The sequence below is a fragment of the Didymella exigua genome, assembly GCF_010094145.1.
Source record: "Didymella exigua CBS 183.55 unplaced genomic scaffold M421scaffold_9, whole genome shotgun sequence".
In the NCBI taxonomy this organism is placed as follows: Eukaryota; Fungi; Ascomycota; class Dothideomycetes; order Pleosporales; family Didymellaceae; genus Didymella; species Didymella exigua.
This window is the reverse complement of record NW_022984783.1, coordinates 824467-852376: the sequence shown is the minus strand read 5'-3', so window position 1 is coordinate 852376 and position 27910 is coordinate 824467. Positions and strand designations below refer to the sequence as shown.

Here is a 27910-nt window from a genome sequence, read left to right as displayed (position 1 = left end):
ACTTCTGGATCGCGACTCTGCACCTGATGTTTGGCGGCAGCAAGTACCGTCGCTGGCTTCCGACAAGGAGTAGATGCACCCGACTCCGGGGTCCCCACGTTGACGCGTCGTGAGTGGCCCCGGCCTCGCTATCTGCCCGTCGCGATTCCATACACAGCTAGCATCTCCACCGACGCTGATCTTGGCTTTCGCCAAGGTCCGCTACGTGCGTCTGGATCCGTGACACTGATGGAGGTATAAAGAAAGGACGGAGTACCATTTCGAGTTGCCCTCGCCCAGACTGTCTGTCGTTCGACGCATTCATCATGGCCGCGCACCTCGAGAAGAACACGTCGAGCCTGCACGAGGACCTCAAGAGCGACAACACGCACACTGTTGCTGAGCACGGCCACGCAGCTACTGACATGTATGACTCTCTGGCGGACCAATTGGCACTGGATACGAACTGACTCTTCCAGCTACGGCAATGCGCTGCTCGCCTTTGATCCCAAGGCGGAAGCCAAGCTGAGGTGGAAGATCGACCTCTACATCATCCCCACCGTTGCTCTGCTGTACCTTTTCTGCTTCATCGACCGCGCAAACATCGGCAATGCTCGTCTGGCCGGTCTTGAGAAAGACCTGGGTCTGAAGGGATACGACTATAATAAGGTCTTGTCCATCTTCTACATCAGCTACATTATCTTCGAAGTGAGTTTCATAGACATTTACAAAGGCGTTGTACGATGCGTCTTGGCGGCTTTGTGACTGACACCGATTAGATTCCTTCCAACATCTGCTGCAAGTGGATGGGTCCTGGATGGTTCATCCCCATCATCTCACTATGCTTCGGTATTTCGTCCATTGGTACGGCGTTCGTCCACGACATTCACAGCGTCTGTGGTGTGCGTTTCGTTCTCGGTGTTTTCGAGGCGGGCATGCTGCCTGGTATTGCCTACTACTTGGTTAGTGCTCCTGTTTCTCCTCGTCTAATGTTTCGAAACTTACCAAGACAATCAGTCCCGTTGGTACCGCCGATCTGAGCTAGCTTTCCGCCTGTCGCTCTACATTGTCATGGCGCCGCTTGCCGGCGCTTTTGGTGGTCTTTTGGCTTCCGCTATTCTGACTCTGGACCACTTTGGGGGCCTGCATCGCTGGAGGATGATCTTCGCCATCGAAGGCATTGTCACTTGCATTCTTGCCTTGATCTCATTCTTCACGCTCACCGACCGCCCGGAAACTGCTAGATGGCTTACACCAGAAGAGAAGGACCTGGCGATTGCTCGTGTCAAGTCTGAGCGCGTTGGACAGAACGAGGTCCTCGACAAGCTGGACAAGAAGAAGACTTTCCGCGGCATCTTCAACCCCGTCGTGCTCGCGACATCTATCATCTTCTTGCTCGACAACATTACCGTGCAAGGTCTGGCCTTCTTCGCACCCACCATTGTGCGAACTATCTACCCCAAGAACACCGTCGTCTACCAGCAACTCCGCACCGTCCCACCTTACATCGTGGGAGCATTCTTCACCCTCCTCTTCCCCTTCCTCAGCTGGCGCTACGACAGACGTACAATCTTCATGATTGCCGGCGCACCATTGATGATGGTAGGCTACATCATGTTCCTGGCCAGCACCGAGTCTCAAGTCCGTTACGGAGCAACTTTCATCATCGCTTCCGGCGCATTCTCATTCGGCGCGCTCTGCAACGCGCAAGCCTCTGCAAACGTCGTCACAGATACTGCGCGCGCCTCTGCTATCGGCACGGTGGTCATGCTCGGTAACATTGGTGGTCTGATCTCGACATGGAGTTTCTTGCCTTTCGACGGACCTAACTACCCCATTGGCAATGGTTTGAATTTGGCGACGAGCAGCACGATCTTGGTCTTGGGTTTTGCGCTCTTGTTCTGGATGAAGAGGAGCAACAGCAAGCGTGCGCAGGTTGATGTGGATGCTGAGCTTGCGGGCAAGTCGGCGGGCGAGATCGAGGACATGGACTGGAGGCACCCTTCGTTCAGGTGGAGGCCTTGAGTTTGGGTTGCCGGTACAAGTGGATTGTCACCGTCGTGGGAATATCCAGCACATAACATCACGTAGTAATTTTGTACATGATCACAGTACAACCTCGCAATATGGGCAAGCTAAGAGATGCGCCGCAGAAACACCAGCTAACCAACTTCGTAAGCCCTCCGCCTACCACAGCTGTACTACAGGAACGATAGGCTTATGCTTCTTCGGCGCCTTCACTAGTTTGCCTATATACCGCGAGGTTGTGGTACAAACAGCAAAGCTGCAAGCTTTATGATCCCTGTCCTCGCTTCCCCCGCATGGGGAACGAGCCGAGGTCCTCGTCGGCTTCGTCATCTTTCTGGGCGCAACTCGCAACATCTGTATCGACTGCCAATAGCTCGTCAATCCATAACTACCATCCTTGATCCACATTTCAACCCCTTGTCCAATCTCTCGGTATCTTCATCTGATCACAACACACAGTCCACAGTCTTCCACCGCCACCATGCCATCCGCCATCGCCATCAAGCAAATTGAAGGCAAGCCAGGCAAAGTATACTACCCGCTGGAAAAGATCACAATTCCAGAACCCAAGCCAAAAGACAACGAAGTAAGCACCTTTCCTACGCCGACATGCAAACCAGTGCGTTCCAGCATCCAGCCCGGACTAACCACCCAGGCCGTCATAACCCTCACAGCTGCCGCCCTCAACCACCGCGACCTCTTCATCCGGCAACACCTCTACCCCGGTACCACATTCGGCGTGCCCCTGCTCGCCGACGGTGTCGGGCTCGTCACCTCTGCCGGCCCTGCCGCGAAGCAATGGCTCAACACGCGCGTCATCCTCAACCCGGGTACGGGCTGGGCGGCCTCTGCCGACGGCCCCGAGCATCCCAAGGGCTACGCGATTCTGGGCGGCACCAAGACCAACCCCGCCGGCACGCTGGCCGAGTCCATTGTCCTCGATCAGGACGAGCTGGAGACGTGTCCCGAGCATTTGAGCGACGCCGAGGCCGCGGCGCTGCCGCTGACGGGGTTGACTGGGTGGCGCGCTTTTAAAATCAAGTGCGGGGATAACGCGCAGAAAGGGCGGAATATACTCGTTACTGGTATCGGCGGCGGGGTGGCGCTGATGGTGCTGCTGTTTGCGGTTGCGGAGGGGTGTAATGTGTTTGTCACGAGTGGAGATCAGGGGAAGATCGATAAGGCGGTCAAGTTGGGTGCCAAGGGGGGCGTGAGTTATAAGGACAAGGACTGGGATAAGAAGCTGCAGGCGATGCTTCCGTCAGATAGGAAGTATCTGGATGCGATTGTGGACGGGGCGGGCGGGGATGTTATTGCGAAGGGAATCCGGCTGCTGAAGGTCTGTTTCTCGTTCTCACTCTCACTTTGATCGGGCTGCTGACGATGACAGGCTGGCGGTATTATTTCCATCTACGGCATGACGATTAGCCCAAAGATGGACTTCCTGATGAGCGCTGTGCTGCGTAATATCGAAGTCAGGGGCTCGACGATGGGGAGCCGCAAGGAGTTCGCGGATATGGTACAGTTTGTGCGCGAGAAGAAACTGAGGCCGGTCGTAAGTCGGAGTGTCCACGGGCTAGATATCAAGCAGATCGATACGCTGTTTGACGACATGAAGAACGCAAGCCAGTTCGGGAAGCTGGTCGTGACATTGGGGGACAAGAGTAGTAAATTGTGAGCAGCATAAGTGGGTATGAGGAAGAATAAATTTTGATGAAATGCACGGAACTAATCAGGTTCCGATGGCTTAAAAGCTGGCTGCTCACCTGCCAATAGCATGGAGTGGAAGAGCCAATGTATCGTGGCCAATGGCACGTCCGAACAGTGCTATGGCTTGCCCTTATGTACCATTACAGCACCGTGTGCGGTATATTGATGTCATTTTCATGTGCGCTATTTGAATCTGGCTGTTATGCATCGACTTTCCACGCCACCGTCTTTGTAATAACGAGATGCTCATCGCTGTTCGTACGCCTCTCGCCAGGCTGCCCTTCGTCTACACTTGTCAGCTCAACGCCACCATCTCGTCAGGGGGGTCGATTCTGCCTGTGGAGCTTCCGTCGATCTTCTTGAATGTATCGTTCGTACGTGTGCCTTTCGCGTACTGCCTCGATCGACCAGCGCCATGAATCCGCTTGTAGGTAGGTAGGTGCAGCCTCGATAGCTTGGCTTGTCGGGGGCTCTCAGCGCTGAAATGCACAACCCAAGTAGATATTTGATCGGCAGACCGCCGGTATAGATGATTGCAAGGCCGGACTCGATGCTCGATAAGGTGTAGCTTACTGCGTACGTTGGGTCTGGCATGACTTCGCCAAGAATGAACACGTTGACCGAGACACTCGTGCGCACTGCGCCAACAATTGTGACGGCGACACCAAAGGACAGAAATGTGATGACCATCACTTTGTGATCGAAGGGCATATGAGTTTGTGAAGGATCCTAGTTGGCATACGTAGGATAAGAACGTCGGTGGCAAGGGCGATGGTCGAAACAGTGTTGACGCAACTGCCCGCTGAATCGCTATTCCAGAATTTTGAAATTGACTTAAATTGTAGTGTGCAAGCAATTGTCGCCCACAGATAGCTGTTGATCCATTTACTCGTAGAACGTAGCGATATAATGTATTCGTGGCGCAAAGCTGCTCCTAATTCAGCAAGAGGAGGTGTACACTTCAATGTAGCTGATATCTAGGAGCCGGACTGGCAGCTTGGTGTCTATGGTGCGAAGCACTATCCAAAACTGTTGGCTACCAAGTAGAAGTGGGATCCGATGGGGGTGTTGTATGCGACTACGGCGGTTGGCGGGGAGAGTTGGAAGGCTAGAGAAGGTGATCAGGGGGTCCAGAATCAAAATGGAAGGTTGTGTCGAATCGATGCGAAGGATCGTCTGTGAGAAATCTTAAAATGTGATTTAAACAGCTGCAACTGCCGTCAAGCTAGTTGTCAATGCTAGGATAGATTTCATGATATATCTTGATACTTGTACTTAAAAACAGAGCTTGAGGGATGGCCATCCACTGATGAGCGCAGTCCCTGACTAATGGTGCTATGGTGTCAGAGTGATTGAAAAAACTGTGCGAAAGGAGATGACAATTTTCGATTTAAAACATGATGTTGGTCAGCACCTATGATGCGGGGGAGTCACTGAACGTATGAGGTTCGGGTCGCTCCTGCAGACTGCAGTAGCCGGCGCTACTACCTATCTAGCATGATCCGTTGCGATGACGATTTAAAGCGAAAGGATGTCAACAGAACAAGTAATCAACAAAAATATGAAATTTATACACGAAAATATCTAGCAGTCCTGATGGGAATGCCACGCGACTACATCGCCTTCTCCTATCCCTCGATATTTGTCTTCAAAGAAGACTTATGAAGGCATTAACAACGCTACTGTTGTTGTGAAAAGTAAGGACAGACATTATTACAGAGTCCTGGAAGCAAATTCGCAGACTGGTAAAGGTCTACTTTGTGAAGTGTTGTTCGCAGCGCAAGGTTTGTGATACTCCTCACGTTACCACTCGAGTCAAAATCAAAGACAAACTCATCCAATGGCAACGAGCCGTACGTTACACCTGTCTGTCCAACCCAGGCACCGCAACCAGTGGAGAATAATATCGGACCAGGTGCGGACGGGTATCCTGTGTCTTCAAATACCGCTTTCCACGACTGTCGCTTTTCACCGTTCTTGACTCTCGTTTCAAGTTGGGTATAATAGAGTCGAGCCTCCGCCCTGGAAGCTGTGGCGTTGGAGCCTGTTTGCAATTGGATGGCGGTTTCGATCATGTCTGTTCCGTTCGATGTCCAGGAGATTATTCCCAGGCCGGGCTTTTTTGGGTCGGTGGTGATGACCAACGAGGAATTTGGCATAGCATCTGGTCCATGGCTGACATAGATGCCACTATATATTTCATTTGCCTCGTCACGTGCAGCTTCGTCGTAGGCCGGAATCAACGATGCGCCTAGCATGTCTGCGAGCATGAAGTTATTGAGCGGTGACTTTCCAGCCATCATGATGGTGAACCCGAGGTTGAACTCCTTCAAGAGAGTTACAAATGCAGTGTATTTGCGGAAGGTACCGGCCTTCGTGTAAACACTCAATGAGCGGTATGGTTGAGCAAATGGGTCCAACTGAATGCGACGGACACCCCAGGGCGCGCCAATCGAAGCTGCAAAGTCTGCCGAGAATGTTATTGGGTTAAGCCAACGTCGGGTGAGTGACGGCTTTAACAATTTGGACGAGAGAATTGCGTGCCCAAGAGTGGAAATATCATTCGCCGAAGAATACATGTTTCCGCCACTGCACACGCGTAAGCAAAATTATCGGGAAGATGTAAGCTGATACTTACGGATTTGCGTCGCCTAAATTGACCCACCAGAAATCGTCTTTTGTTGTGGTAGGAATCACTCCCAACGAGGGGGGCACGTTTTCGTAAAAGGTATGTTGCAGGTTTAGAGGCTTGATAACCCGTGTGTTGAGTATTTCAACGAATTTCTTGCCAGTCATGGACTCGAGCGCGTATGACAGGAGTTGATAGCCAATATTGGAGTAACCAGCAGTCTGCCACGGCAGATAAGAAGGGAACATCATTTCGATGCCCGCGAAGAATTCTGCTGTTATATCAGCACCAAATTGACTTGACCTTTCGCTACAGTACATACCTTTTCTTGTGCAGAGTGGCCAAGCCCCACAAGGCGGCACTGAGGCGCTCCTTAAAGTCGGAAAGCTCGACTGCCAATTTACAGAGATATTTTCAGTCTGTGTCAACTCACCAAGGACTCCATCTAACTATCGTCAGAACTTCTATCGCATATATCATTTTCGATGCGGAGCACTTACAGTCCCTCCCTATCCCGGATACTTGCGCCGCCAGGGCACCAATAGTAATGTCATCCCAGTCTGTTCTTCGAACATCATCGATTAACTGTGCCGAAGTCTGGAGAGAGTATTGGGCCAGTTCCGGGATGAATGCGGTGATGGGTGTATTCCAATGCGTATCCCCAACTTCTGCTAGAAAAGCAAGTACGGTGAAGACCTTAGAAACGCTGCCGATGCGGTACACAGTATCAGGGCCTACTTCTTTGACGCCTTCGGTCTGGGGTAATAAGGTCAATGCTGTCCGGTGTCGTTCTGCAAGGACCTTGGGCTCATAATCTGTTGAGAAAATCTGCACGGAGTACGAAAGATCATCTCCGGTGACGTTCGCATCTAGGTAGTCGAACGAAGCGGTGAGATTTACAAGGGCTTCCTTCCATCTGGGGTGCTCAGGTAATCTTTTCGGTGTCGGAAACTCGGCCCCGAAAATAGGACAATTGGGAATCGCAATAGTTGCTGAGATTTGTAGATAGGCCAGGGTCAAGAGCATACGGAATCGGGCCATCGCAGCAGTCACACCTAACAGTGTATCCGAATAAGCGAATGTTGAGCTGTGGTGAATTTCTTGAGCAAGGTCAGAGCCTTGATTGAATTAAATGTAAATGCCAAAATACTGAGCGGACAATTTCACAATAACTGGTGCAAGGGGTCAGCACATTCTTTTCAAGACCGAGGAGATTATGATGGCGCAAGGGATCGGACATTCCACGTGCCACTACACAGTCACAATACTGAACCTTACAGGATCAAATTCAGAAGGTTAGACTCCTTCCGTATCCGATGAGAGAGATATTGCATGGTGAGAAAATATACAGCTTTGATTACAGTGTTGTATAGCGGATGTTGTATATCTGTGTTTATTGCTCAGCCCATTGCTACCCAAGATCTTGGGCTTGGCACATCTGCCAATACGTTCCCTTGCGTTCAAGTAGACTGCGATGATCCCCGCTTTCCACCACGCGGCCTTGATGCATAACGAATATTACATCCGCCTTTTGTATTGTAGCTAGACGATGAGCCACCACGATAGTCGTCCGACCCTTTCCGGCCTGTTCCAGGGTTTTCTGGATTTCAGTCTCTGTCTCGGAGTCGAGATTGCTGGTCGCCTCGTCGAGAAGTAGAAGGTCGGGATTGCGAATGAGAGCGCGTGCAATCGAGATTCGTTGCTTTTGCCCGCCTGATAGTAGGACACCAGCTGTCCCAATGTTGGTATCGTAACCATCCGGGAGTGAAACCACAAAGTCATGAATTCCGGATTCTCGACAGGCCTGGTGAAGCGTCGTGTCATCTAGGTCGTTGTCCGTAATTCCGAGCATAATGTTCTCGCGTATCGTCCCATGTAACAAGTATGATTCCTGTGCAACCAAGCTCATATGGCCTCTCAATTCACTGAGAGACATTGACGTGATCGGGTCCCCATTGTACGTGATCTCGCCTGTGATAGGCTCATAGAAACGTTCCAATAAGGATATGACGGTAGTCTTCCCAGAGCCGCTGGCTCCGACAATGGCTGCATACTGGCCATGTCTAATGTGTAAGTCGAGGCCTTGCAGAACGGCGACATCACGCGTCGGATATGTGAACCAAACGTTGTGAAACTTGATGTCCGCTCCTTTCCAAAGAAGCTGTGAAGGTAGTCTCCAGCGAGAAAACCCCTTGAGGTGCATGAAAGGAGTGACCTCCGTCTCCGGTTCCCGATATCGCATGCCATATATACGGTTTGCGGCTGCGGAAACCTGGGCGAAATCTTGTCATGTCAGCTCTGCGAAAACGAGTTGCACATTCGTACTTACTTGGACCGAAACTGAGCCACTGTCCAGCGGATAGCGTCCCTTGAATGATTGCAAGATACACTACGAGGAAGGTGAAAGGCTGAAGTTCAGAGCCTGCGAGAAGTCTTCCACCGTACCTGTGGGTGGTAGTCAGCAATTGTTCGACATTCAGGATTTCACCACTCTTACCATAGTGCAAATGCCATACATAGAAGTATAAGACTATCACTCGCAGCGAAGACGAGGCAAGCAAATCTAGCCTTTGCCTGAGCCTTAGCTATGTGACTCTTGAGTAAGCTGTCATATTTTTCGCAGATCGTCTGCTCCAGTGTTAAACTTGCGACTGTTCGAATAGCGCCGATAGCTTCTGTAGCAAATCTGGCGCTTTCTGAAAAAACTGCGTTGTTCGTAGCTTCGAAGCGGACCTCGTGACGCACGCGATACCATCCACCCGCCAAAATAATCGGCAGCGATGGCGCAATGACCACGAGCGCAAATTTCCAGTTGAATATCTCGGCGAGAATGATACAACCGAGGAGACCAAATATGGAAATGAGTACCATGGCCATGTTCATTCCCAGGAGCTGTTGTAGCTGCACCGGGTCTGCAGCTAGCCGCGCATTTAGGAGACCAACCGAGTTGTTGACGTCATCGAAATAGGACAGCCTTTTGGTGATCATGTTCCCAAAGTACTCTTTGCGATAAAGATTCACAGTATACTGAGAGCGATTAGCGATGTATAGTTGGGATGAGTTCGCAGATAAGATCGCGTACAGTTGATACCTCGTTTGATACCCAGCCAAGAGTAAAGTAGCTGAGGCCAACGCCAACCGCAACAGCAATTAGCATCAGACACAAGAAACTGACCGATGCTCGAAGAGCTTCTGACCAATAAGCGAAAGAAGATATGAGGCGTCCAAAGAGATATGCCTGCAATGGAGTACTGGCTAATTTGGAACACGTCAGCCAGATCAGGTTGTCAAGCGTTGGTATGTCACCCACCTGCAGCGAACATGGCAGCAATGACCATAACGAGGTATCGCCACCAGTTCCTTTTCTGTTCTGTCATCAACACCCGAAAGCCTTCCCATAGACCGAAAGTATGAGATGCTGTCGCCACAGCGCTCGAAACTGATGCAGCAATAGTGGTCTCAGATTCTACGAGCGTCTCATAGCTCTCCTTCTCCACTATTACGCTTCGACGCCTTGGAATGTGCTCAATGTTGGCATCATGGCGGTTCTGATTTCGTGCATCCACGAAATGAGTCGCCAGCTGTTGAGAACGGACGAGACTCCAATACGCGCCGTTCTTGATCCGGACCAATTCATTATGGGTCCCTTGTTGAACCATTTTTCCTTTCTTCATGACGATAATACAATCGGCATCTGAGATGGTAGCCAACCGGTGAGCAACTATGATAGTTGTGCGAGATTTTGCAATCCGATCAAGAGCAGCTTGCACGATTCGCTCGCTCGTTACATCGAGGGCGCTAGTAGCCTCATCGAAGATCAGGATCTTAGGCTGCCGAACTATAGCCCTGGCGATGGCTATTCTTTGTCTCTGGCCGCCACTGAAGTGCAGACCTCTATCGCCCATAGGTGTGTGGTACCCCTAGTTTGAGTAAGTGATTAGCTACACTTCGTACATCTGTTCAGATACTCGCACATACCTCTGGCAACAGACAAATGAAGTCGTGAGCGTAAGCCTCTTTGCAAGCTTGTATGACCAGTTGCTCCCTCAATTTCCGAGACGAAGACTCCCATTTCGTCCCTGTCAGCCCAAAGGCGACGTTATTGAAGATAGTGTCGTCAAAGAGGAAGGGCTCTTGTTGCACGATACCTATCTGAGCGCGCCACCACTTAAGGTCAATGTTCTTCAGCTCTGTGTTGCCTATTTTTATAAGACCGTTACGCAGGTAGCTGGCAATAGGATCGGCTTCGCCCAGCTCATACCAGCGTTGGATGAGTGCCACTGTTGTGCTTTTACCGGACCCACTAGGCCCCACAATCGCAGTCTTCTTCCCTGCACGTATGCACAAGGTAAGTCCGTCCAGTACCTTGACATCGTGACGTGTTGGATATGCGAAGTTGATGTTCTGCATTACAATATCGGCTCCCGTCTCGACAACATCCCCACGGACGCCCGTGGATATAGGCTTAGGGGCATCGATGATCGTGAAGAAAACCTTTGCAGCGGTAATGGCATGGGCGGCAGATGCCAGTGGAACCGAGATGGCGGATATATGAGCGAGCATTGTCATGATGGACATCAGCACCCTAAGGGAGATTAGTATACTTTGACTTTAGCCAGGGCCAGGGCCACAGTGTACATACACTACCAAAGTTTCCACGTTGGCAAACTTCGAATCAAGATAGAGGTCTGCTGCGAACCAGAAGCAGAGGGCGAAAGTCGCATATATCGTGAAGAAGACTGCTGAAAGTCAGTCCGACTCCTTTAGTGAATGAGGCCAAGCACAGACCAGGGGAGTGTTGTAATGCGGAGATCAGCGATAACCCTCGACTGATGATGCTTATCTCGTCTACTAGTTTGCCGTAGCGCTTAGAAATCTTGTTCTCTGATCCACAAGCTGCTATCATCTTCAGGCTTGACAGCGCATCGGCCGCGAATCCTGCTGCTTCTCGCTCAAGCTTCTGAGCACCGGCATATCTCCTCGCCGATAAAGGTGTCATAATTGAATACCAGAAAGCAATCGCCAACAGACCACTTGAAGTCGCCATTGTCAACTCCCAGCTAAAGCAACACCCGATGATCACGGCAATCGATATTACTGATATAGCTTGAATCAGTGACGAGAGACGTTCGGAAATCCCCATTTGAAGGATATTTGCGGTGACGGTAATGATGGCAGTTGTTTGTCCCGGAGGAAGGGTATCCAAGGTGGAGACCGGTAGTCGAAAGAGTTCTTGGAGGTAGTGAAAACGTACGTTTGCTGAGATACGTAAGCTGCTGATGCGGAACCCAATCTGTGATCTCTTAGTTATGTGCAGTCTGGCTTTGGGACAACTTTACCATGGCAATGTAGGCTAAAAATAAGCGTCCAATAAATAAGCATACAATGTAGACGCTGTGCAAGAAAGGTCAGTTTAGAATTGCAGGAGACCCATGGTTCACGGACGTACACGTATTTGTTGATTGTGGCCATGAAAGAGGCCGCTATATTTGTCCCCGGTGAGCTCGACAAAGCACTGATACTTTTGACGAGCTGTGCTGTGAGCTTGTCAGGTATGAAACTTCTAACGTTGTGTCCTAGCTCACCAAAAACCAAATTCATCAGTGGAAGTGTAGCTCCTGCGCAAATAGAGGCTACGAACGACGCAACAAGAAATGCGCGATCTGTAGCTGTGGAGTACGACAAAATCCGCTGCTTCGTTGTCAATTTTTTGGTTTTGCTGCAAAAGACTGAGATAAACTTACGACCATAGTTCTAGCGTTCTCCTGCATTGCCTTCGTCGACGAGGAGACCCGCGTCGGCCACGAGGGCCAACGCAAGCTCTCTTTGATGATCAGCTTCATACTGAACAAACCAACCCGTACGAGCGCTTTGACGAGTAGCGTATTGATTGCAGTAATTTCATCGGCTAAAGCTATTCAGACTGATACGAAAAGCTCTAAGGCGGGGCGAGAGATGCGGCTTTGGACGACTCGGCAAGATCCTAACACTTGGCTCCGTTTCCAGGCGCAACACCATGACCATAGTGTGCAATGCAATCACGGGGCATCATCGAACCTACAGTCTATCCCCTAAGGCTCGGCATTGAAACCCGAGATCCGCCTTTGGAAAGAAGGGAGTACTTTGGCGTTGAAATGCACTGAATTGCGAACCGAAGTACTGGGTCTGATCACGATCGATTGCAATCGACAGAAAAATCCGTGTGCTCCGTAATTATTGAGCGGAGGTGAGATGGTTATCCTATCCCTAGTGGACAGTGGTCCGTTGAGCCACTATGTCGGGGTGCTTGGGCTCGGACCATCGCTAGGGTACACGAGCCGATAACCTCCCTCACATTCCACAGCAATAAGCAGTCAACTGACAGCTTGGCATTCCCGAAGAAGGATCTCTGGTTCAACCCGTAACAATCAATCACACACATGTGTGGGGGTCTTGTAAACAATTTTTGAGCGAGGGAAGGATGAATTGCGACGCTGCCTAGTCACTGCAGACTTGCTAAACGCCAACATTTACTCAGGAGAACGAGTGCCCCTCACCTCCTCAATCATACGGCGTACTGTGTCTCCTAGCTCCTTGACCATGCCTCTATCTCGAGGCAACGTGTGGCCCTTTGCGTGGTCAAATATGAATGCATTGTCCGGATCGCACACATTGTAAAGCGCGATATTCCCATGCAAATACGGATCTAAAGAACCGACTAGGATGGTTAGCACTAGCGTGAAAATAAAGTGAAAGATAGACTCACTGATATGTGTTGTCGGTACAGTGATCATCAGATCACTGTCGTCTGAGAGCACCATGCCATCGAGGTTTGGTGTCATTGGGGGCCATCCGCCAAAGAACAAGGCGCATTTGAACATTGGCGTCCTTCCTTCGAGCTCTTCCCTCACCTGTTCGTGGAGCAAAACAGTACCGGCGATGGTTGCCCCCTCAGAGTAGCCCATGATACCATCGAAAGGACCTTCTTTGTCCATTATATCATACAGGTACTCCAATGTGCGTCTTGCACTATCGTCCGACTTGGCAACTCCGTACGTCATGAGCTCACGCATAGTCATCTCGGGTGTCTCTAGTTGCGGAAAGTCACGGATGCGCTCAATGACATCGGTGGTATTTTCGCTCGCGCCCGAAGGGACGATGAAGCGATAATACGGTGGTCCCCCAAAGAAATCTTCGTAGCCGACTGGGGGTGCTACCTCGTAGGGGCCCTGAACGAAGTGGAAGGAGGCAGATTGATCGCCCTCAAGTTCTTTCACCAAAGGCGCCAGCTGGACTTTGAACTTCTGCAGGGAATCAGTTATATAACTTATGCCGAGTTTCGTGACCTTACGTCAATGCTTCCAAAGGCGCCCGGGAGGCACAAAAACTTCATGCCCGCTGTAGCCATAATGTCTGACCTCTCAAGAATTGATTTTAGTGAAGGTGCAAAAAAATGGCGGAATCAGTCAATTGTCACGCCAGGGCGCGTCCAAAGGACGGTCAGAGCTCTCTTTAGGGGCTCAGCTGTAACACATCAACAGAGGGCGGGAGTGGATCCCACGCCCGACATCACGGGGCTGAAGCAACTGCAGTGTACCCTTGTGAAGTGTGCCATTCATGAAATTCGGAATGAAGCCGCCGTAACCTTGACATGTGAGAGGATCGGACCGCTGAGAGGGGGCCCGAGCGGTTTTCAGGCGAGGAATGCGCATGACGCGGCTGCTCCGGAGAAAGGCATGAGGCTCTGACGGTACCTACGACTCCGCTCGATATCTAGGCAAGCTCAGCAGAAGCACTAACCGTTATCAATAGCAGGATTGTGATGTTTGTGGAACTTGATGAAATGTTTCCGTAGTCGACAACGATGCTCGTCTATGGGGGCATGCTATTCGCCCTGCTAATCTTCGAAAGATTAAGCTAACCAGATCCGGACAAGGGTGAACGCTTGGGCAGCCTTGTTCTCAACGTCGAACTCAGGCTTCTATCTCTCCATCCCTATATCGGTACGTCTATCTCGAGATCCACAGAGGAAGACACATAGGTAGCGTTGCATCGGGGCGTTACATGATGTGCAGACAGCTCAAGTCGCTGATCGTTGCTTTCCACGCGCATTCAGTCACTGAGTAGATGATCTTGCGCCGCGGAGAGGTTACCTTGTAGTTCCGTAACAATATACAGTGGAAGACTGTATAGAGCCCGTGTTCTGATTGTTTGGAATCCAGGGCGCGTTATCACGGCTATCGGCTTCCCCAACATCTTGTATAGTTGCAAGAGGTTGCCCCCAGGCCCATTCTATGCCTGTAGTCTATAAGTCGCGAGACATACTTGGAGTATACTAATTGCCGTAGCTCACTGTATGTTCTAAGCCAACTATTGTGACATGTTTCGGGAAGCCGCTTGGAACGCTTCGTGCTGGGCAGATAGGGAACAGTGTGCTCTCACAGGGATGCTATCGATGAGGCAATGAGCCCAACAATCTAAGGAATGGCCAGATATGAATTCTTGAAGGCTGCTCGAACTCGATTGAGACGATTCGAAACGCCAGAATGAATGCCTTCGAAACGCACGGTACACTATACCACATAGAGCCCTCTGAAATCAGACTACCAATCTTGTGATGGCGGTTGCCTATTGATATTGAGATGTCAGACTCAAATTTCACGCTCAGGTCGCTTCTCTCGTAGGAGCTCTTCTACCTTTGTTTCCACATCTCATACTGATTGTCAGATTTTGACGACCATGGCTCCGTACGTCCTGACACCACTCTCCGACTTCGAACAACGACTCGGGCAACCTGATCATTCCTCGCTGAACGATGCTTCATCAACTGGTGTTGCAACCCCCACATCTTCAGCATCCGACTCTGGCAACTCCATGACCAACGAAGCAACCGGTGCTTCGACACACCATACGAGCCACACAAATGGAGACCGGGAGTCAACTGCCATCAACCCAGACGGAGCAGCAGCCCCCCAACCCCACAAGTACGAAGATGCGTACACGGACGGGTACAAAGATGGCTACACACTCGCCCACATTGAGCTAAAGCACCAACCCATAGCCATAATCGGCATGTCCTGCCGCCTCCCCGGGAGCGTCAGCACACCCGACGAGTTCTGGGAACTCCTCGCACGCTCCCGAACGGGATATTCCGGTATCCCAACCGCCAGATTCTCAGGAAAGCGATTCTTCCACCCCAACCCGGGTAAGAGCGGCAGCACGAACGCCCGTGGTGGGAATTTCCTCACGCATGATTTGACTGCATTTGATGCGCCGTTCTTCGGGTTCACGCAGCAAGAAGCGATTAGTCTTGATCCGCAGCAGCGGTTGCTGCTCGAGTGCACATTCGAAGCGCTGGAGAGCGCTGGTATCCCGAAGCACGACGTCGTCGGTAAAGATGTGGGGTGTTTTGTCGGCGGTACTTTCTCAGAGTATGAGGCGGATCTGTTTCGGGATCCGGATACGATTCCCATGCATCAGGCTACAGGTACGTTGATCGGTCGGTCGGTGCTGAGCAAAGAAGATGGCACAGTATATACCTGATAGTTCACGGAGCGGAAGATGTATTTCTTTTGCGGCGACAGAAGGTCCTAACAACGTCCAGGTTGCGCAATGGCGATGCAATCAAACCGCATCTCACATTTCTTCGACCTGCGCGGCCCCAGCTACACAGTAGACACAGCGTGTTCCTCGAGCCTCGTCGCTTTGCACAACGCGTGCCAATCGCTACGCACGGGGGAATCCAGCATGGCCATCGCCGCAGGCGTGCACCTCAACATGCTCCCCGAATTCTGGGTCTCGTACTCGATGTCGCGCCTCTTTGGCGAGGAGGGAAGGTCGTACGCGTTTGACCAGCGCGGAACGGGGTATGGGCGTGGTGAAGGGTGTGGTATGGTGCTGCTTAAGCCACTTGAGCAGGCGGTTAAGGATAATGATCCGATTAGGGCTGTTATCACAGGGAGTGGGATTAATCAGGATGGAAAGACACCTGGTATCACGATGCCGAATGGAGATGCGCAAGGTACGGTGGTGAATTGTCCAAGTGATCCCGTGCTAATGGATGCGCAGAGAAGCTCATTCGAGCAGTGTATAAGAATGGAGGTATGGACCCTCGCGATACAGGATACGTTGAGGCTCACGGAACCGGTACCCGAGTCGGCGATCCGATCGAAGTGGGTGCGATCCACAGAGTCTTTGGTGAAGGCCGAACGAAGCGCAAACCGCTCTTCATCGGATCCGTCAAGTCGAACATCGGGCATCTCGAAGCCGCTGCTGGTAAGTCGATACGCTGCCGGAAAGAGTACGCTGACTGATTACCCCCAGGTATCGCGGGCGTGATCAAAACCGCGTTGATGCTGGAGCGCGGTTTCATCCTACCAAACTACGACTTCAAGCATCCCAACGAGAACATCCCCTTCGACGAGTGGGGCCTGAAAGTTGCCACACGGCAGCAACCCTGGCCCTCCGGCAAGCGCTGGGCAAGCGTGAACGGCTTCGGTTTCGGAGGAACCAATGGACACGTAGTGGTGAGTACCAATATAAAACCACGGTGAGGAAGAGGTAGTTTGCTAATAGCTTTTCTTTTGTGAGTAGATGACGCGGGGTCCACTAGAGCGGAAGACGATGAAAGAAGAAGTCGACACACAGACCTTCGAGCGGCTCTTCGTGCTCTCGGCAAACGACAAGGCGAGTGCGGAGAAGACGATGCAAGGGCTGGGGATCTACCTCGAGCAGCGCCCAGAAGTGTTCCAGAACGATCTCCTAAGCAATCTGGCGTACACGCTGGGACAGCGCAAGTCCTTCCACCCATGGCGCATCGCTGTGTCTGCGTCCTCCAGCGTCGAGCTGGTCGAAACGCTGTCTAACGGGAAAATCAGCCCGTGCAAGCAAGACGCGGACACGCTGCGCTTGGGGTGGATATTCACCGGCCAAGGAGCGCAATGGTGGGCTATGGGCCGGGAGCTCTGCCATACTTATCCGATATATGCTGCTGCACTGAAGCTGGCGGACGCGCACCTGATCTCCATCGATGCCGACTTTTCGCTTCTGGAGGAGCTTGAAAAGGATGAGGATACGACTCTGATCAATGCCGCGTACTTGTCCCAGCCGTCGTGCACCGCAGTCCAGCTCGCCCTCGTAGACCTCCTGCGGTCCTGGGGAATCCGCCCCACTGCCGTAGCCGGTCACTCGTCTGGTGAGATAGGGGCTGCGTATGCGGCCGAACTCATCACATTCGAGGATGCGATGACCATAGCGTATCACCGCGGCCGTCTGGTGCCAATCCTGAAGAAAACGTACCCTGCGCTCAATGGATGCATGATGGCCGTCGGAGCAAGCAGAGACCAAGTCGTGCCGCTGCTCGATCAGATCTGCCCTTCGCTGGGGCAGGCGAAGATCGCGTGCATCAACAGTCCGTCCAGTATCACCATCTCCGGCGACGAGCCGGCGGTCGTGTTCCTGCAGGCGCTGCTCGAGAACGAGTATCCGGGGATGTTTGTCAGAAAACTGCAGATCGACACGGCGTACCACTCGCACCACATGGATCTCGTTGCGAAGCAGTATGCAGAGGCGCTGCATGGCCTCCAGGCCCCGAAGACGTCTGGGGTCCGATTCTACTCATCCCTCCTCGGCCGTCTGGCTACCAGCGAAGAGCTCGACCCAACCTACTGGGTGCAGAACTTGACGTGCGCCGTGCGATTCGACGAGGCAGTACAAGCCATGTGCCGCCCAACACAGGACCAGAAGATGCCCGTCAACCACCTCTGCGAGCTAGGCCCGCACGCCGCGCTGCAAGGCCCCATCAAGCAAATCCTAAAGCACGTCGGCGGTTCCGCTGCGAAAACAACATACACATCCGTTCTCCAACGGAAGAAGAACGCCGTCACAACCGCTCTGAGCATGGCAGGCAGCCTGTTCGTAAAAGGCGCCATGCTGGACATGGGCAGCATCAACTTCCCCACAGCGCTGGAGAGAGCGCCACAGGTGCTAGTCGACATGCCGCGATACTCCTGGAACCACGGCTCCAAATTCGTCCACGAGAACAGAATCACGAGTATCCACAAGCACCACGATACACCGCGCCACGACATCATCGGCGTGCTGGCGTCGTATTCCAACGACGCTGAGCCGACGTGGAGAAACATTGTCCGCTTGGATGACCTGCCCTGGCTGCGACAGTACCAGATGCAGGGCGTCACTGTGTTCCCCATCTCCGGCTTCTTAGCCATGGCCATCGAAGCCGCAGCGCAGCGAGCGATGTCAACGAACACGCCCTGGGAGCACATCGAAGTCGAAGACCTCGTCGTCAAGGCCCCCGTCATGCTATCAGAGGAGGAGCTAGAAATGACCATCGAGTTGAGAGCGCACCAAGACCAGGATGACGCGGGTGCGTCGCAGCACTTCATCGTGCGCAGCTGGTCTCGTGCGCGCGGCTGGAATGAGAACTGCACAGGCGCAATCAGCCTCGTGCAGACGAGTCTTGACAAGGTCGACGGGCAACGTGCGCAGAAACTCAAGCGGCAGAACTTATACGCCAAGAGTGTGGATATTGCTCAGGCCGCGACCGAATGCATCTCTGCCAGCCACATGTACGCGCAGCTATCCGAGATCGGGGTCGCGTATGGAGGTCTATTCCAAGGGCTTTCGCAGTGCCACACGTCGCCCCGTGGATCGGTCGCGCGCGTCGTTAAGACCGACACTACGCTCGAAATGCCGCATCACTACGAGACAGAGTACATACTGCATCCAGCGTCGATGGAGCAGCTCGTCTCGATGTACTGGCCTGTGCTTTCTGCGCTCAGTCCTCTGGGGACGGTGCACCTCCCCGGCTCGATCGGGAAAGTAACGATATCGGCGCGCGCGCTGGACTTGTTCAGAGCCCCGGGCGATACGCTGCGGGCTGTTTGCGAGCCAAATGGAACGCTGCTCTGCGACAGACCAAACAGTTTCTCCATGTTCGCTGTGGATGCGTCTGGTGAGCCCATTATCGCCATCGAAGACCTGTGCACGGCGCCGATAGTGGAGTCCAGAGACACCTCGCAGGACGCTGAGCCGCAAGAGCTGTGCTACAAACTAGACTGGGAGGCTGTCCCTGACGCGCAGGACGCGAGCGACGAGCGAGACTCGACCCCGTGTCTCGATGCCGAAATCGTCATCGTCCACGGCGACACAGATGAACAGACCCACCTCGCTGCCGAGCTCGCGAGCCACCTTGCCGAAACGTACGGGACCAGAGTCACCAGCGGCTCGCTCGAGGATGTCGCGCCCGTGGCCAAGGACAAGCTTTGTCTCGTCGTGACCGAGCTGGACCGACCTCTGCTCGCCACCCTGAGCGCAGCGCAATTCTCAGCGCTGCAGAACACCCTCCTGAGCGTCCAGGGCATCATGTGGGTGGTGAAGGGCGCCTATCAGCAGTCGACACACCCCGAGTCGAACATGGTGTCCGGGCTGAGCAGGACGCTGCGCTCCGAGGGCGCGCTGAACGATTTCGTCACGCTCGATTTCGCGGCTGGAGAGCATGTGCGCTCGCCCGCGCTGGTGTCGACCATCTGCCGCGTTTTCCGCATGGCGTTTGGCGGCACGGACAGGGTCGAGGAGAAGGAGTTCTGGGCGCGCGACGGAGCTTTGTTCACGCCGCGCGTTCTTGACGACCGCGATATGAACGCCTATGTCCACGAAAAGATGCATCCTGCCGCGACCGAGCCGGCGAGTCTGTGCGACGTCGCGAGACCGCTGCGCGCATCCGTTGCGATGTCCGGCGCGGCTGAGAGTGTCGGGTTCAGAGACGATGGCCGCGTCGCACAGCCTCTACCCGAAGACTGTGTTGATGTCCAAATCCAGGCTGTCGGTCTGTGTGCATCTGATCTCAAGCAAGTGGGCAGATTGGGAATGGAGTGCAGCGGCGTCGTGGTCGCGGCCGGGTCCAAGGTGCCCAATCTGTGCGTCGGCGACCGCGTTGCAGCCATCACGACAGCAGGCTCGTTGTCGACCGTTGCGCGCGTGCATTATAGGCTCGTCCTCAAGGCTCCGGCGCACATGTCGTTTGAATCGCTGGCGACCATGCCCGTTGCATACTGCACGGCCGTGCATGCTCTCATGGACCAGGCGCGGCTGGCCGCGGGCGAAAGCGTGCTCGTACACGACGCTGCGAGCCCAGTGGGCCAGGCCGCGTTGGCAGTGGCACTGATGATCAAAGCAGACCCATGGGTGACTGTGAAGACCGAGGAGGAAAAGGCCTTCGTCATGCGCCACTTCGCCATTCCACAAGACCGCATCTGGTCCGCGGGAGCTACACACTTTGCGGACAGAATCCAAGACGAGACCCGCGGACACGGCGTGGACGTCGTGTTCAACACTCTGGCCGACCGACGCGTCGCTCGCGCGACATGGGCATGTCTTGCCCGATTCGGTCGCTTCGTCAACATCGCAGGCGACCAGCATTTGTCTCTCGACATGGCATGCGCGACGAATGCAGCGGTGTTTTCGGTAGACTTTACCGCGCTTGCAGAACACCGTCCAGCGACTGCCCAGCGCTTACTCGCTGATGTGTCTCGAATGCTGCATTATGGCCAGATTCAAGGCCTGCAGAACATCCGGTCTTTCAGCGCTGCCGATACCGCAGCGGCATTGCATCACGTCGCTTCGGCGAACATGGCGGAGCGCAGTGTCGTTGTTTTCCAACGCGGCAATATCGTTGTAGTAAGTGAGACGGCACAGTTCATGACCGCTGCTAACAACACCAAGGCACCACGTGTCAAGAAAGACATGCAGCTCCTGCGCGAGGACGGCACGTACATCCTCATCGGCGGCACAGGAGGCCTCGGCCGCAAGATGGCCGAGTGGATGGTGCGGAAAGGCGCAAAGCACATTGTCCTGCTCTCACGCAGCGGCGCGCTCAGAGGTCAAGCTGCCGGGCAAATCGCAGCACTGAGAAACGGCGGAGCCAACATCGTGGTGCGCAGCTGCAACGTCAGCAGCAGAGTCGACGTCGACCATCTGATACTCCACGGGCTCTCGGACCTACCACCAGTCCGCGGCGTGATCCACGGCGCCATGGTGCTACACGTAAGTCGACTCGCGTTTTCGCCAACGCTCGATCCGAAACTCACACGCAATCTAGGATGTTCTTTTCGAGAACATGACGTACGAGCAGTACACGACCGTCGTATCCTCCAAGGTGCAGGGCGCGTGGAACTTCCACGACGCGCTGGCCTCGCGCTCCAACGCGCTCGACTTCTTCATCTTGATCTCCTCGGCGGCCGGCGCAGTCGGCAACCGCGGCCAAGCGGCTTACGCAGCAGCAAACACGTTCCTCAACGGCTTCGCACAGTTCCTGCGCGCGCGGGGCATAAACGCCGCCTCGCTCGACCTGACGGCCGTGTCGGACGCCGGCTACCTGGCCGAAGACGCCGACAAGGCCGCAGAGGTAGCGCGCACTCTGGGCAGCGACACCATCTGCCTGGCGCAGGTGCTCGCGCTGCTGCAGGCGGCCGTCGAGGGGGGGCTGACGAGCTGCAACGCGCACCCCATCACGGGGATGCGGATTGCGCCTACGAGCAAGCCGTTCTGGTCCACTGATGCCAAGTTTGCGCACCTGCTGCGCGCCGCAGAGGCTCATGCTTCGGCGGGCTGCACGGCCGTGGCGGTCCCGTGGAACACGCAGTTCCGGGGGGCGGCCTCGCGCAGCGAAGCGGAGAGCATTGTGTGTGCGGCGCTGGTCGAGAAGATTGCAGAGGTTGTGTCGATGGAGCAGGAGGACCTGGACCCGGAGCGGAGTTTGAGCTGCTATCCGCTGGACTCGCTGACGGCGATTGAGGTTCGCAACTTCATCACTCGGATGTTTGAGAGTAACTTGCAGGTGTTGGAGCTGCTGGCGAGTGGGAGCGTGAAGAGTTTGGCAGCGGTCGTTGTGGGGAAGACCAAGGTGAAGCTGCCAGGGGCATGAAGGGGAGCTGAGCCTGCAATGTCTCCTTTGTCGAGGCGTTGGGGCACAGGGTTTGATCATGCATTCGAAATAATTGATTCCCTGTTGTTTGTCACGCGGTTGCAGCGGGGTGCACGGACGTGTCTTTGGAATCGTGCGTAGAAGCATGCGTGGAATCGTGCTGGAATCGTGCGTGGAATCGTGCTGGAATCGTGCTGGAATCGTGCGTGGAATCATGCTGGAATCATGCGTGCAATCGTGCTGGAAGCATGCGTGCAATCGTGCTGGAATCGTGCGTGGAATCGTGCTGGAATCATGCGTGGTATCATGCGTGGAATCGTGCTGGAATCATGCGTGGAATCATGCGTGCAATCGTGCGTGCAATCATGCGTGGAATCATGCTCGTTCATCTATGTCTCGGTCTATCATAAACATCGCATTGCATTACCGTGGTGGATTCGTAACCCTACCGATCCATATCGCGCCCAAAATGCTTTTGCACAAATCGCCCTCATGTCTCGCTGATGCGTTTGGTCTACGACTCCTCGACGGCATCGGGCTTGGTCGTCTCCGCGTCTGTCATGTCCGTGTCCTCTTTGGGGAGAGCGTCGCCCTTCTTGGCCTCGGCCTCGCGCTTCTGGCGCTCAATCTCGGCCTGCTTGGCGGCGGCCTCCTTCTCCCACTTCTCGCGCTTTTTCGACTCCTCCTCCTGGAGCTTGTCGTTGTAGCGCTGGATAATGGGACCGGCAATCGATCGTATGTCCTCCTTCTTGGAGACGTACTGTGCCTTGGAAGCGTCCTCGCCGTCGTCGTACAGCCAGTCCTGGGAGTTGGTCAGACTGTGCTCGCTTGCATCATCGTGTGGTCGACTTACCTCAATCTGCTCGAGCTTGGCGCTGAGCCTCGACTTCTCGTCGTCGCTGGCGAAGTCGGCGTACTGGTCAATGATCTTGTCCTTGAGCTCGTAAATCATGCTCTCGAGGTTGTTCTTCTCATTCTCCGTGTCCTGGACGAGCTTGTCCTCCATGATCATGGCGTTCTCACGCTCGGCCTGCAGGCTCCTGGTAGCCTCGTCGAGCGATGCTGTGCCTGCCGACAGAGGGAGGTCACCCTTTCGCTGCTGCTTCTTGACCTTGCGCATCTTTGGGGGCTCCTTTTCCTTGTCCACGTCCATCTGCAAATCACTCGTTAGCTCATGCTCGGCGCTCGCAGAAGCGGGACGCCCAAGTACAGATTCAGTGCCTTGTGCAGATTCAGTGCTTTGTGCAGATTCAGTGCTTTGTGCAGATTCAGTGCTTTGTGCAGATTCAGCGCTTTGCTTGCGCCGTTTGGCGGCAGGCTCTTCGCGGGGTTGCTCGTCGCCATGAAAATCAAGGGGGGATGCGGGAACACGTACTTCTCCGTCCTTCTTCTCGCCCTCGGGCTCCGGAATCGGCTCCTCGACCTCGACCTCCTCGACGTAGTAGCCAGACTCGACGTTGAGCACGCCGTGGATGTTCAGACGGGCCTTGAGCTTGCAAATCATAAAGTCGCCCTTGGGGTCCTCCTTGACGCCCTTGACGGAGAAGCGGCCGATCCAGGGGTTGGCCTTGCCGGGCAGCAGCTCGGGCTTGGCGTACTTGGCCTCGAGGTCGAAAGCGTGCTTTCGGTAAAACGTCAGAATCTTTGTGGACGGCATGACGTTGCCCTTGTTGAAGACGGTCAGGTTGGTGTCCTCGTCGGGGATATCCTCCGACTTCTCCCAGGTGAACTCGACGGGGTAGTTGACCATGTCGTGGATGGAGAAGTCGCGGACACGGAAGACGGGCGAGAGGATGGCGCAGCTAAAGGCGCAGCCACGGGCGACGGCCTCGTCGGCGTTGAGTGTAAAGGACAGCGTCTTGCCCGGGAAGAAGTCCTGGATGGCAGCCTTGAGGGCAGGGACACGCGTGCATCCACCGACCAGCTCGACGTGGTCAATGTCCTCGGGCTTGAGGCTGGCCTCGGCGAGGGCCTGCTCAATGGGCACAGTGGCGCGCTCGAGCAGAGGCTTGATGAGCTCCTCGAGCTCCTCGCGCTTGAGCATGCCGCGCACGTCGACGTCGCTCATAATGGACTCGACGTTGAGGGGCGCCATGTTGTTGGCGGAGAGGACCTTTTTGAGCTTCTCGACGCCGGCCGCCAGACGGAAGCGCGCCTTGCCATTCTCCATGACGTTGATCTTGTACTTTTCGTCAAACTCCTTGGCAAAGTGCTCCACGAGGGCCTTGTCAATGTAGCGGCCGCCAAAGTGGCGGTCCCAGGCGCTCGACTTGACCGCGAGCTCGCCCTTTTTGAACTCGACCACGGTGGCCGTGTAGTTGCTGTGGCCGACGTTGACAAAGCAGACGCGCTTGGGCTTCTCGTCGGCGGCGGGCAGGTCGAGCTTGGTGATGCCGTAGCCGAGCGCGACGGCCGTGTTGTCGTTGATCAGGCGCAGGCAGTTGAGGCCGGCAATCTGGGCAGCGTCGAGGAGGGCGCGGCGCTGGGCGTCTGTGTACCAGACGGGGCACGAGAGCACCACGTCGTTGACGGGCAGCTTCAGCTCCGTCGACGCCGTGGCGCGCATGCGGGTCAGGTACATGGCTGTGATTTGCGTCGCCGTGAACTGCTCCTTCTTGCCCAGGTATGTGACCTCGGCGCCGACCTGGCCGTTGATGTCGACGAGCGGGGCCGAGACAAAGTCCTGCTCGAGCTGGACATCGGGGTCGCTGTAGGCGCGCCCGGCGAGGCGGACAAACGACGCGACCGTGTTCTTGAGGTTCGACACTTCCTGGTTCTTGGCCGCCTCGCCAATGTATCTGCTCTTGGGGCCGAAGCCGACGAGCGAGCTGGCATGCGTGTTAGCAGAGCGTATTGACAGAGCATGTTAGCAGAGCGTGTTGGCAGAGCGTGTTGGCAGAGCGTGTTGGCAGAGCGTATTGACAGAGCGTGTTAGCAGGGCGTGCTAGCAGAGCGTGCTGGCAGGGCGTGCTGGCAGGGCGTGCTGGCAGGGCGTGCGTGGAGAGGACCAAGGCCTCGTCCTTGGCGGGGGCAGATGCAGAGGGCACTCACGGTGTGGCGCGGTTGGAGACCTCGTTGGCGATCTGCGGACGTCAGTAGGGCACTTGTGGTGTGCGGGCATGCGCCGCTGGAGCAGACTCACCACATCGACACCGCGGTTGCGCGCAACAGCAATGACGCTGTTGAGCGTGCCCAAGTCAATGCCCACAACAGACATGTCTACACAGGTGCGCGGGGTATCGGTTGGTTACTGGGTAAGGGTATCAAACGGGGTGGGAGAAGAAGAAAAAAAAAAAAAGAGTCGTGCAAGGTGGTCGGGGCGGCAGCTGCAGCAAGAGTGCCTTGTATAGGTGGAGTTTGTCGAGGTTTGCAGTTTGCACTGTGCCGGGCTGGCTGCTCGTAGAATCAGAGCGAACAATCTCGAATTGAATGCCCCGCTAACAGAAACTTGTGGTGGGCAGCCGCACGGACCCTCGGCTCGACCCACCGCGCGTTCCGTCACCGCCGCCGCCAGGCACGTCTGCCCGCTGCCATTCCGTCGCGTCGCGTCGAGTCGAGTCGAGAGTCGGGGCCGCCCGCCAACATGCCGACACCATGGCCGACATCCCCCCGTATCCGCTCTACAACCGCACCTACAGCCTGTACCGCCTGTCGCCGCTGCACCATGGCGCCGCTGTCCTGCTTGCCGACGGCGCCCTGCGCACGCACGCGAAACGTCTGCGGGAGCAGCTAAAGGGCGACGCGGTGCGCGGCGTGCAGGTCGACTTTGCCGGCGCCGAGGACACAGCCAGGCTGGGGCCGCTCGAGGCGTGCAGCTGGGACCTGCTCGGCGACGAGGACGCCTGGATCGACGGCCACGACCCGCTGCAGCACGACGCCGAGGCGTCGGCGCTGCGCGCGCTGCCGCCGCCCAGCGAGCCGCGGGGCATCGAGGTGCGCGTCGAGTACGAGACGCAATCGTACCAGGCGCTGCTGCTGCGCGATCCCCGCGGTCCCGCCGCGCCCGACGGCTTCTCGTCGCTGCCGCTGCTGCTGCTGAAGATGCCCGGCGCGGTGCGCGACGTGTTCCTGCAGTACCTGCGCACCGCATTCGATGCCCACGTCGCCCCGCTGAGGCTGCCGTCGGCGTTTATCACGGCGAGCATCGAGACGTGCTTCCGCCACCTGTCGGCCAGCACCTCGACGCAGACGATTGCCGGGGTCGTGGGCCAGCTCAGCGTGCAGCTCGCCTTTCCCACCGCAACCACGCTCCTCCGGCACGTCGACTTGACCATAGCTGCCGCCGACGTCCCCGGCTTCGTCGCCCGAGGCACGCACGCGCGCGACAGGCCCTTTACCGCCGCCCTCTCGGACTACCTCGCGGCCCACCTCGCGCTCGACGTGTCGCACCCGGCGGTCCAGGTGTCGCGCATAGCGTGCAACGCCTTCCACCTGGGCACCGAGCGCCTGAAGCTCGCCGCGCCGGATCCGCTTGCTGGAGACTCCCCCGCCGAGGGCGGCGCCTCGCAGGACGCCAGCGCGGGGCAGCTGGCCGTGGAGGAACTCGTCACGTCGCTCATCCGAGAAGCTGCCGGCAGCGGCAGGTTTCTGCCTGGGACGGCTACGAAGAAGAGAGCCGTCAGCAGTGCGCCAGCTCCGGGCGGCAGCAAGCGCGCAAGGTCGAAGAGCAAGCGCAACGGACGGCGGGACGATGCAGACGAGGATGTGGAAACGCAACATGGCCAAGTAAAGGCGTTGGCCAAGTAGAGGCGTTGGCCAAGTAGAGGCATTGGTCAAGTAGAGGCATTAGTCAAGTAGAGGCACTGGTCAAGTAAAGGCACTGGTCAAGTAAAGGCACTGGTCAAGTAAAGGTACTGGTCAAGCAAAGGCACTGGTCAAGCAAAGGTACTGGTCAAGCAAAGGCACTGCCAAGTAAAGGCACTGGTCAAGTAAGGGCACTGGTCAAGTAAAAACACTGGTCAAGTAAAGGCAACATGGCATGATACTAGTCAAGCACATGTCCAGTGTGGCGCTGGTGTCAAGACAGGAGCGCAGGACAGCAAAGTAATAGTAACAGCATGATACATAACGTGGTCCACCACCGAGCGGATCACCCCACCGAGCGAATCACTCTGCCAAGACCACAACGCTTTCTACTTCAATTACAATGGCTCAACCAGTTGATCTTGAATTACTTTCCTGTGCAGATAGAGTTATACTTGCTACCCAAGCAATGAAATCTAACGCGTCACTAAGCCAGCGACGCGCTGCTGCTATCTACAAGGTTCCTCAAAGTACACTTAGCCATCAAGGCGCCGGAAGAACCCCACGACGGATACCCACCCCAACTCATCTAAGCTTCAGAAGCATGAAGAGGAGGCAGTTATACAATATATAAGGAAGCTTGACGCTAGAGGCTTTGCCCCTACGCTTAGCCACGTACGTGGAATGGCTGACCAGCTACTAGCTAAGCGTAGTGGTGGCCAGGTTGCGGAGAACTGGGCCTATAGGCTGATCCAACGCCGGCCTGAGGTCAAATCTCAGGTGACTCGACTCCGTGATCACCAGCGAGTCCTCTGCAGTAATCCAGCTATTATCAGCCCCTGGTTCAACCTTGTACGCAACGTCAAAGCCAAGTATAGTATCCTAGATCAAGACACGTA

General features: G+C 55.0%; 8 protein-coding genes across 8 annotated transcripts; 4 read left to right on the top strand and 4 right to left on the bottom strand.

Annotated features, from left to right (window-relative positions):
- Window positions 1-70: 70 nt before the first annotated feature.
- Window positions 71-2102, top strand: M421DRAFT_419239 (putative MFS transporter). Its single transcript, XM_033592050.1, has 4 exons — window positions 71-406; window positions 459-687; window positions 759-941; window positions 997-2102. The coding sequence occupies exons 1-4, from the start codon at window positions 306-308 to the stop codon at window positions 2002-2004; spliced, it is 1521 nt and encodes a 506-aa protein (XP_033450439.1). The 5' UTR covers window positions 71-305; the 3' UTR covers window positions 2005-2102.
- A 250-nt stretch (window positions 2103-2352) lies between these two features.
- M421DRAFT_419238 (NAD(P)-binding protein) lies at window positions 2353-3788 on the top strand. Its single transcript, XM_033592049.1, has 3 exons — window positions 2353-2593; window positions 2663-3346; window positions 3398-3788. Exons 1-3 carry the CDS (start codon window positions 2489-2491, stop codon window positions 3683-3685), a joined length of 1077 nt encoding a protein of 358 aa, XP_033450438.1. The 5' UTR covers window positions 2353-2488; the 3' UTR covers window positions 3686-3788.
- A 1565-nt stretch (window positions 3789-5353) lies between these two features.
- M421DRAFT_414211 (beta-lactamase/transpeptidase-like protein) lies at window positions 5354-7387 on the bottom strand (the record flags this gene model as incomplete). Its single annotated transcript, XM_033590472.1, has 3 exons — window positions 5354-6306; window positions 6356-6668; window positions 6847-7387. 3 exons carry the CDS (start codon window positions 7385-7387, stop codon window positions 5397-5399), a joined length of 1764 nt encoding a protein of 587 aa, XP_033450437.1. The 3' UTR covers window positions 5354-5396.
- A 151-nt stretch (window positions 7388-7538) lies between these two features.
- On the bottom strand, window positions 7539-11876 carry M421DRAFT_414208 (MDR efflux pump ABC3). Its single transcript, XM_033590471.1, has 10 exons — window positions 11796-11876; window positions 11686-11740; window positions 11135-11639; window positions 10989-11085; window positions 10325-10931; window positions 9657-10266; window positions 9429-9601; window positions 8844-9373; window positions 8676-8791; window positions 7539-8629 (listed from the first exon to the last, which is right to left on the bottom strand). The coding sequence occupies exons 1-10, from the start codon at window positions 11816-11818 to the stop codon at window positions 7758-7760; spliced, it is 3588 nt and encodes a 1195-aa protein (XP_033450436.1). The 5' UTR covers window positions 11819-11876; the 3' UTR covers window positions 7539-7757.
- Window positions 11877-12855: 979 nt separating this feature from the next.
- On the bottom strand, window positions 12856-13718 carry M421DRAFT_59233 (uncharacterized protein; the record flags this gene model as incomplete). Its single annotated transcript, XM_033595667.1, has 3 exons — window positions 12856-13043; window positions 13092-13629; window positions 13677-13718. 3 exons carry the CDS (start codon window positions 13716-13718, stop codon window positions 12856-12858), a joined length of 768 nt encoding a protein of 255 aa, XP_033450435.1.
- A 1346-nt stretch (window positions 13719-15064) lies between these two features.
- Window positions 15065-22268, top strand: M421DRAFT_59755 (uncharacterized protein; the record flags this gene model as incomplete). Its single annotated transcript, XM_033595710.1, has 8 exons — window positions 15065-15816; window positions 16072-16316; window positions 16649-16851; window positions 16919-17821; window positions 17921-19225; window positions 19304-21022; window positions 21068-21388; window positions 21444-22268. The coding sequence occupies 8 exons, from the start codon at window positions 15065-15067 to the stop codon at window positions 22266-22268; spliced, it is 6273 nt and encodes a 2090-aa protein (XP_033450434.1).
- Window positions 22269-22782: 514 nt separating this feature from the next.
- Window positions 22783-25485, bottom strand: M421DRAFT_100100 (heat shock protein Hsp88; the record flags this gene model as incomplete). Its single annotated transcript, XM_033586482.1, has 4 exons — window positions 22783-23070; window positions 23122-25096; window positions 25320-25351; window positions 25411-25485. The coding sequence occupies 4 exons, from the start codon at window positions 25483-25485 to the stop codon at window positions 22783-22785; spliced, it is 2370 nt and encodes a 789-aa protein (XP_033450433.1).
- A 121-nt stretch (window positions 25486-25606) lies between these two features.
- On the top strand, window positions 25607-27456 carry M421DRAFT_419235 (uncharacterized protein). Its single transcript, XM_033592048.1, has one exon. The coding sequence runs from the start codon at window positions 25863-25865 to the stop codon at window positions 27012-27014; it is 1152 nt and encodes a 383-aa protein (XP_033450432.1). The 5' UTR covers window positions 25607-25862; the 3' UTR covers window positions 27015-27456.
- The last annotated feature ends 454 nt before the right edge of the window (window positions 27457-27910 follow it).

Coding starts and splice junctions, on each gene's coding strand:
- M421DRAFT_419235 (XM_033592048.1), top strand. CDS start 25,863: ATGGCCGACATCCCCCCGTATCCGCTCTACAACCGCACCTACAGCCTG.
- M421DRAFT_414208 (XM_033590471.1), bottom strand. CDS start 11,818: ATGGCCACAATCAACAAATACGT. Junction 10,932..10,988: donor AACGTGGAAACTTTGGTAGT/GTATGTACACTG, acceptor AATCTCCCTTAG/GGTGCTGATGTCCATCATGA. Junction 10,267..10,324: donor TCATTTGTCTGTTGCCAGAG/GTATGTGCGAGT, acceptor TACTCAAACTAG/GGGTACCACACACCTATGGG.
- M421DRAFT_419239 (XM_033592050.1), top strand. CDS start 306: ATGGCCGCGCACCTCGAGAAGAACACGTCGAGCCTGCACGAGGACCTC. Junction 407..458: donor GGCCACGCAGCTACTGACAT/GTATGACTCTCT, acceptor TGACTCTTCCAG/CTACGGCAATGCGCTGCTCG. Junction 942..996: donor CTGGTATTGCCTACTACTTG/GTTAGTGCTCCT, acceptor CAAGACAATCAG/TCCCGTTGGTACCGCCGATC.
- M421DRAFT_419238 (XM_033592049.1), top strand. CDS start 2,489: ATGCCATCCGCCATCGCCATCAAGCAAATTGAAGGCAAGCCAGGCAAA. Junction 2,594..2,662: donor CCAAGCCAAAAGACAACGAA/GTAAGCACCTTT, acceptor CTAACCACCCAG/GCCGTCATAACCCTCACAGC. Junction 3,347..3,397: donor AGGGAATCCGGCTGCTGAAG/GTCTGTTTCTCG, acceptor TGACGATGACAG/GCTGGCGGTATTATTTCCAT.